Source organism: Sander lucioperca, chromosome 13, assembly GCF_008315115.2.
Source record: "Sander lucioperca isolate FBNREF2018 chromosome 13, SLUC_FBN_1.2, whole genome shotgun sequence".
NCBI classification, from domain to species: domain Eukaryota; kingdom Metazoa; phylum Chordata; class Actinopteri; order Perciformes; family Percidae; genus Sander; species Sander lucioperca.
The window spans coordinates 34,061,341-34,074,711 of NC_050185.1; the positions used below are offsets into that span (position 1 = coordinate 34,061,341).

Here is a 13,371-nt window from a genome sequence, read left to right on the forward strand (position 1 = left end):
TGATGGGAGTTGTAGTTTAAAGCCTGCTCAGAGCAGCTTGTTTACAGCAGCAGATCTGCGGTCTGTTTCGCCTGTCAGTCATATCGCTGTTAGCCTACTATTAAATCATCCAGATTGTTTAGGAGGCGAAACTGCGGTTAAAGGACAAACACAAACAAATGTCTCACCGTCAGATCAGACTGATGCTGTCCGGCTGCAGCAGCACACCGTGTGGACTAAGACACTCCATCCTCTGCAGAGCACTGACTAAAATAACCTCCGTCTGCTCAACTGCTACATTAAAAGGAGTTGTTCATGAAGGAGAATACATTCATGTTACATTAACCCCTTGAACAAACTGTTATTTTACTTTTAAAAGCTTTTTAAATCTAATATTGGGTATTTTATTTCATTTTGTTTTTATATCATTGTGTCTGATTGTATTTGCTTCCTGAAATGTTTAAAGCACCATGTGAAACACATGTAACGCAGCACTTTGTTTTGAAAAGTGCTGCATATTTGAAATGACAGGTCACTTACTGTATTTTCTGTATATTTTTTATGTCCTGATTTCTTCTTTTCTGGAAAAAATGTGTTGAATCAGATTTAAGAGAGAATAAAATTGATTTTGTAACATCTACTCTTAAAGTTCGCTAAAACGTTCAATCAGGTTCTAAAAAGGGATGCACATTTGTAAAAATGTGTTCAGACTCAGGTTCAAAGGCCTGGTTGTTGGCAATAAACTGTACAGTCTGTTACATTGTCTATTCACTGTAATAAATTAATGTCAAATTAATAACTTGAAATAGTCTAATTTGAATATTAAACAGCTGCTATTTGTACCTCCAAATATCCTACAGCCATGGACAGATTATGAAACATGCCACCCCTCTTGCCCAACCCTTGTACACTGTCCAATGGGGACCAATACATATTTAGGTCTGTAGAAGAAAAAAAAAAAAAACAGGTCAGCCTGCGAATTTATAACACTTTATTTACATCTTTATTAATCACATCTTTCAGCTTTGCTCTCGATATTCAAGCAGCATTAAATGACAAATTGGGAAACACAAAAAAGTAAAAGAAAACTCACAACACAAAGTGACAGCTGTTTCCCCCTCCATTAATCAAGGTTTTTGTTTTTTAGAAAAAACATGGGGAGGTAGAGAAAGGAGCTGCTCATCCAGACAGAGCATGAAGGTGACGGTGGGACAAAGACAACAGCCTGCAGAGAGGCAATAAAGTGACACCAAATGGGAGTAATACAGTTAATGTGACTTAAAGTACCAAAGAAATAGCAGCTTTTCCATCAGTGCAGGACTCAAAACTAAAACATGATGCAGGTGGGAAGTGCTCCATCTGATGCAGTTCAACAGAAATATATAAAGTGCAAAGTAAAGTACCATGCTCAGGTCAAAGTGTTCAGCTGAGAGAGGAGGGTGGTTCCTCTCAGTTCTCTTCAGGTTGCAGCACTCCTCGTGGAGGGGCGGATGTAACTCGGGATCAAGGATCAATCACATCCCTGCTGTCGTTATAGTAAATCTTCAACCATCTTAAAAAGACAAATGTACTGGAAACAAACTTTACTCCAACACATTCAGGATCAACAACATCCCATCGAGTTATCGACGATAAATCGAGGAGTTGAAACGTTGACAAGACAACTAAACCTTGTTTAGTGGAGATCCAGTGACTTTTCAGTACGGATTCCACAAGAGCTGGTCAGAGAAAACAGGAACCTGCTGGTCATCAGAGCCGAAATCTACCAGAAAACAAAAAACGGAATAAATTAATTCAACGAGTCAGATGAAATGCAAAAAAAAATGAAGACACTTGAGAGATCGAAGAGGTCCGGAACTTGTGGTTTAACAGTTTACAGAATTTCTCAGAGCTTCTATAGCTAAGAAACCGGAGACACTTTATTCCCCCAAATACGCCGTGTCAATATCTTATATTACTGCTCCGACCAGTTTCAAACTTCAGTTATTTGTAAATCTTTGAGGAGATGCCTGAACAAAAAGCTGATCGTTGGAATTATTTTTCACTGATAAGACACTACGGCTGTTTTATTATTATTGAGGTAGTTGAGCAAGTTTTATGTTGTTCTGTTTTAAGACTTTGACGGTAAACACTGAAAAGGTCATTACGTTTTGAGTTTCCTCTGATCCAGTAGTACATGTATTCAAGTACTGTACTTTAGTTCAACTACCTCAAGTTTGGACTTGAGTATTTATATTATCTGCTACCAGCTGTAACATTAAAGTGATGAACACAGGCATGCATCAATAATTATAAATACAATAATATATATTCTCCTGCATAATAAGCATTTACTTTTGGTACTGTTAAGCATATTTTGATGCTAGTACTTTTACTTCAGTAAGATTTGGAGTGCAGGACTTTTAACTCACTTTCTACAGTGTAGTATTACTATTTTTACCAAGTAAAATGTCTTAATACTTTCTCCTGTGACCTCACCTTGGCCGTTGTCGGCCTCCAGCAGGAGGCGGAGCCAGTCGGTCATGTTGTCATTAGTGGGCTGCCGATTGCTGAAGGAGTAGCTCAGGCCGGGAGGAGAGCGAAGAGTCCTGTGGTTCATCTCTGCCTCCTGACAGGACGAAAACTGCGATGAACAAGTTTCCTCCAGGTCTTTATAGAAAAAAAAATGTTGGAGCTGTGCAAAGCATCCGACATTTTCCCCTAAAAACAACTCTATAAAAAAGGTTTAGTTTGGCTTTATGACCTCAACGTTTTTTAAATCCTGCTTCAGCCCTGCTGCCCCATACTCACTAAAGCACCAAATGTGGATTAATCTGCTGCTGAAAATAGTCCAACAAATGCACTATTCCTCCCATTTGTTTGATTTTAAAAAATACAGTGACCAGCTGTTTTAGGAAATATAAAAACTAAACATTTGTGTTTTTAAAGATTAAAAAAAGATACTATGTTATTAATCTGGCTGTTGAGTCGTTACCGGAGAGAGCGGGACGTTCCAGGTTCCAGGCCCATCCAGTGACATCATGGCAGACAGAGGAGACACAAAGGAGGCTTTAGAGGCTGCTGGAGTCTCCTTCTCTCTCTGCTTGTCTCCTCCATCCTCACACAGGTCAGAGGTCATCTTCGCCAGCTGGCTTTGCCTGAAATAAGTCAATGACAAAAAAGGAGCTCAATTTACCACGAAGAGTCATAAAAAAAAAAAAAAAAAAAAAGTTTCTAACCAAAAGTTTCCCCTTAAAATACTGAACGTCAATCACAATACCCCAAACTTCTAATGATTAATTAATCCAAGAAATAAATCACAATAAATAATTAGTTGCAGCTCTAGTTCAGACAGACAGACTTTCCACCCACAGTTGCTCCACTGGGTCCTGTGTGTCAGCGGCGTCTGGCTGGTTGTCAGTCGGAGGGTCCCACAGGTGCAGTGCTCGCCTCCACAGACGAACCTGCATGTCCCAGGAGCGCCGGCTGTACTTCCTGTACTTATTGGGAGTGGACGGGTGGAGCTTAGGATCCCTCATATGTCTAAAGGAGGAGTGGTCAGATTTTAAAGAGCAGATACGACATAGTCACCGATTATTCTACGTTTCTCTTTTAATAACTGAATCATGTTTCCTTCCGCTGCATTTTATCAGCTCAGTGGGAAAGTCAAAAATGCTATTGCTAATCAATTGCTAATGCCAACTTGCCTATACCAACATGTAGGCCCGTTTGTGAACCAAAATGACGACAGAAATAATGAATCAGATCCAGACTCTGTAAAAGCTCATCAAATGGTTGTAATGTCAGCTACAGGTAGGTACTGCTGTTCTTTTTACAGACATTTTAGTCTACATTTGTTTTCATTTAGTCTCCATTAAAATGTGCAACTGTCACTGGATTACTTTGATGCTAAAAATTTTTTTTTATTTAAAAACATGATTCTCAGGCAAGTTCTGCAGCCTCTTTTTTTTCCCCCCTTATGATTTCTAAGTAGATTTATGGACGTTAATTTTGGATTTTCTCACTTCGGGACTTGCTGCAGGTAGTTCTGGTAGCCACTGGTGTTTTTGCCGTACTGAATCTGTTTCTGCCGGCGCTTCATAACTGCAGCGTTGGTCTCAGTGTTGGCTGGGTCCGGGATGCGAGGGTGACAGCGACCGAGAGGGGGCCTGCAGGGACCAGATATAGGCTCAATTACAAAAGACACCCTGTGGAGCGTTTGACCACTAGTAGCACCATGAGTAAATTATTTTTTTTCGAGTGGATTTCTTATTAGTCTGCATCTTGTGCACAAGGACGCACAGTCACATGCATGATGGTTTCACTGCTTGACATTTTGGAATGTCACAGCCACCAAATCTCAAAGAGGACGACCGCAAGCTTTGATGTCATCAACGCCCTGTGTTGGGCACTGGTTCTGGAGAGACTTTCTGCTGCTGGATTTTCTTTTAAATTATTTTAATGCTGGGAGTAACACATTAAATTCCATTCACCTCATTTGTATTAAAAAAGGTGGAAGCAGACATAAAAACCTGAACATTAAATCTAAACTATTTGCAATTTCTTTTTGTGTTTTGGTTGAGCTGCCCCTTTAATGGAACGGGAGGAGAAAGATTGTGGTACTGTCTCTGTAAAGCACCATGAAGTCCCAGAACATAATACAACCTGAATTATGAAAACATCTTTCCAAAGAAGATGTAAAAAATATCAATGTATATTATTTTATAATTATAAATTACTTGTAGCTCAGCCAACATAGAGATGACATCCTGCCATTAATGTTCTTTAATCTCACAATAAAGAGATCCTTGCCATATTCATTTCAGGATTTCACATATTCTAGTTTCAATATTTAAGATTTTTTATAAAATATTGCAACCCTGCATCTTTGACATTTGTTAATTAGTCGATGCATTAATTAAGTCAATGAAGAGCCAAAAAAAAAAAAAGGTCAATGATGGCAACAATGATTTTGATGCATTGCATCAAACACTATAGTTCTCCATAGCACAGTAGCAACTAGAAGGGCCCTTGGGAGAGCACAGACCTCCGCCATAGCAATGCCCTATCTCACAATGTTAATGCAGTGAGAATTTTACCAGTCGGGAACTCATTTTTCAAATTGTTCCGACGCCACATTAATGATCACAATGTTAATGTAATGTCCACCCAGTGAATCTGATCTGCTAAAAATGTAATGGGTTCTTCCTTGGCCCATTCGACAACCTTCCACCAAGTTTCATGAAAATCAGTAGGTTTTCCATAATCCTGCTAATAGACTAACAAATGAACAAACAAACCAAGCTGCAAGTGAAACCAGGAAAATAGCATGTTTTGCCCCACAGTGCAAACATGAGAAAATGAATCTGGTGGAAAATAGAAAAAAAAACTACAATTTTGAAGCCAGGGATCTAGATTCAAAGCCTGATATAAAGGAATGCATGCTTTTATTCTGTAATGGCCGTGGGATCAAACATTTTTGGTTTTAAATGGGACAGGGTCTGAGTGTCTGTATTTTGGATACAGTTTACTATAGACTTATTTTATAAAAAATAAAACCTCACCCCTTGCCAAAATTACCACAGCCTGAATTAATTAAAAATAAAGGGAAAATGTCCCATGAGGGTTAAACGTTTTCTGTTTGTTGAGCAGCTGGGTTCAGAGTGTACTGACCTCTTGTCCAGATCGTCCGTCCCCACAGCCACACTGCTGGTGGATACTTTGAGGATACAACGCTCCAATATGGACGGCCTGCAGGAAGACAGACAGTTTAGCGTGACTGCAGACAGGGTGGATATTGTTTAGGACAAGTAGTAGTAGTAGTAGTAGTAGTAGTAGTAGTAGTAGTAGTAGTAGTATCCACACGCACACTGTATAATTTATAAAAAACAAAGAATTGAACTTCAAAGTAATTTAGTCTATCCGTTTTCAGTCTTTATGCTAAGCAACTTCCTATATACACTGTAGAGACATGAGTGGTATCCATCTGAACATTTGACTCTGAGAGAAACTTAACATTTCTGAGCTGAAGTATTATTGACCGAGTTACTGTGGCTGCTCTGACATGAAGCAAGTTGGCGTTCAAGTTTCTTTCTGTTGTGTAAATTAACATTAATAATTCAATTATCTTGGCTGTTCAAATTGATGCAAAAATAAACATCGTGCAACATTCAGCATTATACAATGTGAATATTTTTTTCTAGCCACCCTCAACTCTGACCTTTCAAAGTCTCTGCTCTTTGAAATAAATTACATAAAGTTGTCAGACCTGCGAGGTTTGTTGTTGGCAGCTCTCTCTCGTCCTCGCGGGCTGCTGGCAGCAGGAGGAGACGGTGTAGGAGAGACGTTACTGTGATGAAGAGAAGGAGGAGGAAGAGGACAAGACAGCAAGAAGTAATCAATGAGTGGGAGATTCGACCTATACTGTTTTTATGTGAACTGGTTCCTTCTAATCACCAACTTTTTTCGCCCACCCCCACCCATCTCTTGATTATTCAGTAAAATATCTGCTGTATAAAAATTACATCGAAATATGGAGATTGGTTTTTATCAGCTGGAATAAAAATATAAAATTAAAAAAATCCACCTGCTGATAGTGTTTGATGTTGGATACAAAACGTTGATATTTTACTTTGTGTCATGTTTGAAATCAGTTTATAAAATCTCTCGTCATGTTTCCGGTGTATTGATGAACAGTGGTGGGAATAAACTAAGTACATTTACGTAAGTACTGCACTTCAGTACAATTGACGTATTTGTTCTTCACTTGAACATTTCCATGTTATGCTATACTTTTAGTTCATCTCAGAGGGGAAATATTGCAGCATGAAGTCCCGTATTTCTACACTGTAGTATTACTGCTTTTACTTCAGTAAAAGATCGGAGTACTTCTAAACAGACGGGGACCCTTCAACCAATCAATGCAGAAATTCAAGATGTCGTCGTCATCATGATGATGTGAAATGCTCTTCAGAACTTGTAGCTCCATTCAGAGACCTCCAGGTGTGTTTCTCACCTGACCAGGCTGTCGTAGACGGAGCTGCAGCCGGGGAGGAGCCACGGCTCGGGGGCGGAGCATCTGGAGGCGGTCAGAAGTGGGTCAGGGAGGCCATTCCACACGGCGGCCGACCAGCCCTTCACACAAACGCATGACCACGGACTGAAACAGAAGCTGAGGACATAAAAAAAAAAAAAAAATTCACATCTGGGCTGCGGTCGAATAGTTAAAGAGATTACGTCCTTAGTGTTTTCCTAAACCCCTTTCCCCGACCGAAACGTCATGAGGTCATAGGTCAAGGAAAGGAGAATTTTTAAGGACTTAGGAAAAGACAACCGTGATGCTCAGAGAATCCAATTTCACTTACACTCAGGCACGTAACTATGCGACCGCAGATTTTAGATTTTTTCAGACGTGGGTCTGCTACAACTACAATATTCTGAAAATTGACTACTAAAAGCATCTTAGATACTTCACCCTGGGAGTGTTTCATGCAGACTATATTCATCTTTTTTTATTTATTTATTTATTTTTTTTTATTTATTTATTATTTTTTTAAACTTGATAACCACGGTTGGAATTGAAGAAAGAAAAAAAAGAAAGAAAAATACTCAGATTGGACAGATAAGTCTAGCTAGCGGTCTGGATTTAAATATAAAAATCGACCGGAGTTTAAAATGCCAACACAAAGAAAGTGGAAAGTGACGGACATCCGGCAGAATTTCCAGCGGCACTTGAACAATCCCGGAAATGAAACGTCGTCGATATATAATATTCTTGGAGCTAGGTCTGGCAACGAGAGACTACGACTAAAAGGTCCTTCATTTAAAACGGTTTTATATATATGGTATCTTCACCCTCAGAGTGAGAAGCCTTTCATGCTTTTTAAATTTATCCTGAAATTTTAGATTTGTATTATTAGATTATTAACCACAATTTACAAGTACTTTAAAATATTTTTTTTTTGAGTAGCCTACTATTTCACTGTTACATTCCTTAACTTGACTATTTTACACCAGGGTTTTTGTTTATTAAGTGAAACAAACATTGTTTCTTGCATTTATCTATTCATATAAATCTAGCAAACATCATTATTGTTTATTGGGAATTCCAAATGAATGGTCTTTAAAAAAACAAAAAAAAAAAAAAAAACAAATAAGCTAATCAAATGTTTTAAGCGGCCATTGAATTTTTTTTAACTTGACCTGATACCACACCGAATGATAAAATATACTTACTACAAAGAGTTCTGTCCTTTATGACAGATTAAATAACAGATTAGTATTATATTTAACGGAGAATCGTGCAGTTGAGAGATGTTTTTTAAGCCTTGGCCTGTGGGTATAACTTCCACCAATCAGAGAGGAGAGTTGCAGCCTCTGTGCAGCCTGAGGTAGTTAATCACACAAAGATCTACCAGCATATATAAAAATCAATTAAAATATAAATAAAAATATGACGTTGGGTGGAAAATGTGCCCCTTCTAAACAGGGTTCAAAATTAACTTTTTCGTCCACCAGCCAAATGGCTAGTGAATGTTCAAATTCTACCAGCCACTCAAAAGATTACCATTGTTTTTTGGCTGGTGAGTGAAGCAAATATACCAGCCAATTGCATATTTTACCAGCATTTGGCTGGTAAATGGTGCTAATTTTGAAACCTGCTTCTAAAGTGGAAGATACTGATTTTGCCAACATATTCTGTGAGTAGGATCCGGGTGTTTGCCGGGACAGTTGACCTGAGGATACGTGTGAAAAAGAAACGTGTCTAGTATGTGCAGCTCTGTGATTTAAATAACAAAAATATGAAACGTGCTTCCGGTTGTTGTTACAGACCTGGAGGAGAGCAGCGGGCTCTGAGCTGCCGTTTCCACTCCGCTGGTTGACATTTTTGCAGTTTGAGTTTGGCGCCTTCAGTTCAGACGGACAGACGCCATTGTTCCGCTTTCACAGCTCTTTAATGAGCCGCACCTGAGGGGGGCGGGGCCTGCATGCCAAAACCAACCTGGGCTGCTTCCGGTCCGGCAGATGATGGAGTTTATGTAGCCTTATGTAAAAGAAAGTAAAAACAAAATCACTCCGAGAATAACAGTCATCAGAACTCACATTTGGAAGAAATAAACTAGGAAAAACATGGATGCTGAAGGATAGCAGTGTAAAGGTTACTTGAAAATGCTGAGAGTTCAGATTTTACCTGGAAGCAAAACATATATATATATATATATATATATATATATATATATATATATATATATATATATATAGGCTATATTACTGTGTAAAGACCTCAAACTAAATTAATTGAATAAAATGATTGAGAAATGGTGACTGTTGATGGCCCACGACCACTTTTTATGTTTGGTGCTGAGTACAGCAAGAAAAATGCACAGGAAAAATCTTCTACTTCATTTTGTGGTAGGAGATAAATGTTTCTTTTATGTTAGTTCTGCTTTTTTTGTAGAGTTTGAGTGGATTTTAGATTGTTCATGGCCATGGATAGTCTAAATGACTTCATGACAATGTGGTGTTATAATAATATAATCTGCTCAGTAATGGATAATAGGCCTACATTATGCAGTCCTGTTTTGGCATGAAATAGCCTATTGTACTGTATTTTGTTATGAAGGAAAGTTCTTTCTTTCTTTCTTTCTAATTTCTGTTAAATTGTTGCTTTTTCTTTGTATGGAGAAGATAACAGCAGTGAAATCCAGTGGGTTATTCCTCTTATTAATGAAATTAATATTAATATTAGCCTATATAATTCATTCATTCATTCAACAGAGCCTATAATGCGTCTCCGCTCCAGCAGGCGGCGGTGTTTGGCTTTTTTAAAACACTGCGACAGGCGAGGCCGTCTGTTCTGTTACTCGGTAAACAAGATGGCGTCCGGCAGTGGGGTGAGTTCCTGATCTGATCTGTTTTTTTTGTGTTAAATATATAAACATGACTTGAATGTTCCGTGACTTGCACTTCGGTCCGGATATGTCTTTTTTATCAGTGCTGCTAACGTCTCAGGCTGACTCCGTTTAAAGTGTTTAAAACCGTTTGAAGCGACACCTCAGCTAACAGCTAGAGACCAAATAGCTAGCCTCATAACAGATAACAATGTCAACGTTTCCGGTTTCATTTCAAATTTAAAACTAATGTTTCATAAAACATTTCAAACTGATGTTTCCTTAATCATTAGTTTTTAATGTGTGTTGGTGTATGACTGTTTGCTGCGCTGCTGAAGCAGAACACCTCTGCTAAATGTTAGTCTGTGCTCTGCCAAAGAATATTTGGCTCTGCTAACCGCAACAACAATACTACTTCCGGCCAGATTCCTTCAGAATAAAAGCGTAATCACAAACGCATCAACAGATTACATCAAGACTATATAACGTTACATTATGGACCCTCATGTGGAAAAAAAATCTTCAGCTATCTTCGTTTAAACTATATATTTTAACCGGAAGAAGGATTTTAGTCATCGGACGTCTGAATCTTAAATTATCAGAAAAACAAGCTGAGCAGCCCCTCTGCCTACGAGCCGCACCGCGTCGGAAAAACACGGATTTTGAACGTGAAACTGCTCTACTCTACTCAGTGTTGTTACCGGTTCCGGGTCCGTTTGTTTTGGAGAGCAGGAACCCTCTGTGGATAATTCGTCTCCCTGAAACAACCTCCTGGACGTCCTAAAAAGTATTAAGTTAGCATTAAAATATAGAAGTACCAAAGGTAAAAGTAACGTTAGGTATTGTGCAGAATTGCCCATTTTAGAAAAATATATATTATATTACTAGATTATAATTACTAATGGATTTGTATGTGCATTGCTTTATGTTGCAGTATGTATGTATGTAAGTATTAAGTAATGGAGTAAAAAGTACAATATTTACCTCTGAGATGTAGTGGAGTAGAAATAGCAAGTAGCACAAGTACCTCAGAAAAAGTACAGTACTTCCACCAGTGGTTTTCCACAAGGGCACAGGTTTGTCTTCTCTGGCTCTAAATACCTTCCTTCTTCTTTTTCTTCTTCTTCTCTTGTAGTCCAGTAAGAATGACTTCCGTCGGAAGTGGGACAAAGACGAGTATGAAAACCTCGCTCAGAAACGACTGGCTGAGGAGAGAGACAAAGAGAGGAGAGATGGTGAGAAGATGCATTTAGGGGTTAGGGCTTTTCTATTCCAAATGCCCATCAGTCATTGTTAGACTCCTCAAACAGTTTATTCAGTCTGAATCTTCACGTCTGAGAAACTAAAACCACTTTGGAGAATTGAATTATTGATCATTGCAATTCACATTATTCACTTATTACCATTAGTGGTTTGACTGACATATTAATCGTATCCCTCTCTTTCTCTCTCTTTTAGGGAAAACGGCTCCGCCGGTCAAGCGGGACCTCCTGCGCCACAGAGACTATAAAGTGGATCTTGAGTCCAAACTGGGGAAGACCATCGTCATCACAAAGACCACTCCTCAGGCTGAGATGGGCGGGTAAGAAGAGTTTCATGATTAAGCTCAAATATGATCTTTCCTTCCCTTTCTTAAACTGACACCAGAACCAGATTTTATCTGACTTTTACTACAGATCTTAGTAGGGCTGTAGCAAATGTCTTTTTCTTTTTTTAACATTCCAAACTTCTATTAAAGTTTTTGATGTCTGTCGTCATATTTTATGACGTCCTCACCCTAAACAATGAAATAAAAAGATCCTTGGAACATAATCCTTACTTTGATTAAGTAAATCATCGTATTAAATGAGTGGTGTCTCGGCTAGTGATGGAGGAATTTTCATGATCTGACAGAGTAAAGTAAAATTTTCATCAAAAAACTGAAAATTTTAATTATTAAGCTTTTATCACACCGGTCTGTCTGTTGGCTCACTCTGAATGGCTGTCTTCTTCTTCTCTTTTAGTTACTACTGTAACGTCTGTGACTGCGTCGTGAAAGACTCCATCAACTTCCTGGATCACATTAATGGCAAAAAACGTGAGTTTACAAAAGATGAAGTGACAATAAATCAGCTCAATGTCTGTTGATGAGTAACTGTGTGTGTGTGTGTGTGTGTGTGTGTGTGTGTGTGTGTGTGTGAGCAGACCAGAGGAACCTGGGGATGTCGATGCGAGTCGAGCGCTCGTCTTTGGATCAGGTGAAGAAACGTTTCGAGGTGAACAAGAAGAAGATGGAGGAGAAGCAGAAGGAGTACCACTTTGAGGAGCGCATAAAGGAGCTGCGTGAGGAGGTGAGGAGAAGAGCGGACAGGAAGTGGAGGCCCTGGGGGGGGGTTGTCAAGGATGCATACTTGACAGCCGATGTCCTCTGTGTTTTCAGGAGGAGAAGGCGAAGGCCTACAAGAAGGAGAAGCAGAAGGAGAGGAAACGGCGGGCAGAGGAGGACGTGGACTTTGAGGAGGACGACGAAATGGCGGCTGTGATGGGTTTCTCTGGCTTTGGCTCGGTTAAGAAGACTTACTGACGCGCTGCAGCTCCACAGTTAGGACCACCACCCCCCAGGACAGGGATCCCCCCCACCACCCCCTCTCAGTCAGCTGGACTCTGAGACCAGAACCAGACTCTGAAAACAGCAAGTCCTGCTGCAGGCTCACTGTCCTGGCATCTTTCATCATCCTGGTTCAGACTTTTAAACCTGAAAATATTCTTTCTTTTTTTACCTACAATCGGGCTCTTATTTTTGGTCGTTTATCCACCACTGTCAGTTCTGACCATATTTAATTAAGCAGCTTTCTGCCGGAGGCGCACATGAAAATGAACGTGAACATGCTCTAAATGTTTGTGGTAATCTCTGTGTTAGAAAACCTCCGAGCTGAGAGAGAAATGATGGGCAGTTGGACCAAAAATAAAACTGCAGCGGTTTCCTTTAAGTTGACGAGACTGGACTGGACTGCGACCCGTTCCAAGTTCATTCAGATCAAATGTTTTGTTTTATTAGCAACACCTTCAGAAGAAGCTGTTCTCCATACAAAAAATGCATTTAACAAGTTAAAATCAAAAGTTTTGATGCAAAGATTCCAATTCGGGTTATGAAAAATATTATAGTTAGTTAAAAAGTGATTTTTTTTTTTTTTTTTTTTTTTTTTATATAAATATCAAGAATCTGAGTATTATGTCTGCATTTGACATTAAAAAAAATACTTAAAGTGAATTATAAATGTCAACGCATTTAATTTTAACTTGTTAAATCTTAATTTTTAACGTTAGACAGTAGTTACTATATTAGTATTATTATCAACATGAGTTTGTTGGAAAAGTCAGATTTGAATAAACAGTTTTTTTTGTTTCTATTTGGTTGTTTTCCTTTATCTTCTACTTAGCTGTGTCAGTAAACGCACCAAAAAACATGCATCTGTGTTTTTGTGTTGCCTTTAGTGTCGATCTCTCAACTTCAGCTCTAGCTTTATTTACAGTGCACATTTAA

The 13,371-nt window shown here is 38.9% G+C and overlaps 2 protein-coding genes across 4 annotated transcripts; one reads left to right on the top strand and one right to left on the bottom strand.

Moving 5' to 3' along the window:
- Window positions 1–953: 953 nt before the first annotated feature.
- On the bottom strand, window positions 954–8,938 carry slbp2 (stem-loop binding protein 2). Of its 3 annotated transcripts, none has more exons than XM_031308294.2 (9): window positions 8,791–8,933; window positions 6,974–7,117; window positions 6,227–6,307; window positions 5,632–5,709; window positions 3,984–4,127; window positions 3,331–3,501; window positions 2,954–3,116; window positions 2,458–2,587; window positions 954–1,741 (listed from the first exon to the last, which is right to left on the bottom strand). In XM_031308294.2, exons 1-9 carry the CDS (start codon window positions 8,841–8,843, stop codon window positions 1,677–1,679), a joined length of 1,029 nt encoding a protein of 342 aa, XP_031164154.1. In that variant the 5' UTR covers window positions 8,844–8,933; the 3' UTR covers window positions 954–1,676. The 3 variants fall into 3 exon arrangements, with proteins under 3 accessions (XP_031164154.1, XP_031164153.1, XP_031164155.1); XM_031308293.2 differs by having other exon boundaries at window positions 6,974–7,129; window positions 8,791–8,931; XM_031308295.2 differs by lacking the exon at window positions 954–1,741 and having other exon boundaries at window positions 2,464–2,628; window positions 6,974–7,129; window positions 8,791–8,938.
- Window positions 8,939–9,753: 815 nt separating this feature from the next.
- Window positions 9,754–13,240, top strand: zmat2 (zinc finger, matrin-type 2). The gene is made up of 6 exons (XM_031308227.2): window positions 9,754–9,851; window positions 10,984–11,083; window positions 11,307–11,430; window positions 11,852–11,925; window positions 12,033–12,178; window positions 12,268–13,240. The coding sequence occupies exons 1-6, from the start codon at window positions 9,834–9,836 to the stop codon at window positions 12,409–12,411; spliced, it is 606 nt and encodes a 201-aa protein (XP_031164087.1). The 5' UTR covers window positions 9,754–9,833; the 3' UTR covers window positions 12,412–13,240.
- The last annotated feature ends 131 nt before the right edge of the window (window positions 13,241–13,371 follow it).

Excerpts from the sequence above, each read along its gene's own strand:
- slbp2 (XM_031308293.2), bottom strand. The coding sequence starts at position 8,843 with ATGTCAACCAGCGGAGTGGAAACGGCAGCTCAGAGCCCGCTGCTCTCC. Across the intron at positions 7,130-8,790 it reads AGCCCGCTGCTCTCCTCCAG|CTTCTGTTTCAGTCCGTGGT; the intron begins GTCTGTAACAAC and ends TTATGTCCTCAG. Across the intron at positions 4,128-5,631 it reads ACGGACGATCTGGACAAGAG|GCCCCCTCTCGGTCGCTGTC; the intron begins GTCAGTACACTC and ends TGGTCCCTGCAG.
- zmat2 (XM_031308227.2), top strand. Across the intron at positions 11,926-12,032 it reads TCACATTAATGGCAAAAAAC|ACCAGAGGAACCTGGGGATG; the intron begins GTGAGTTTACAA and ends GTGTGTGAGCAG. Across the intron at positions 12,179-12,267 it reads TAAAGGAGCTGCGTGAGGAG|GAGGAGAAGGCGAAGGCCTA; the intron begins GTGAGGAGAAGA and ends CTGTGTTTTCAG.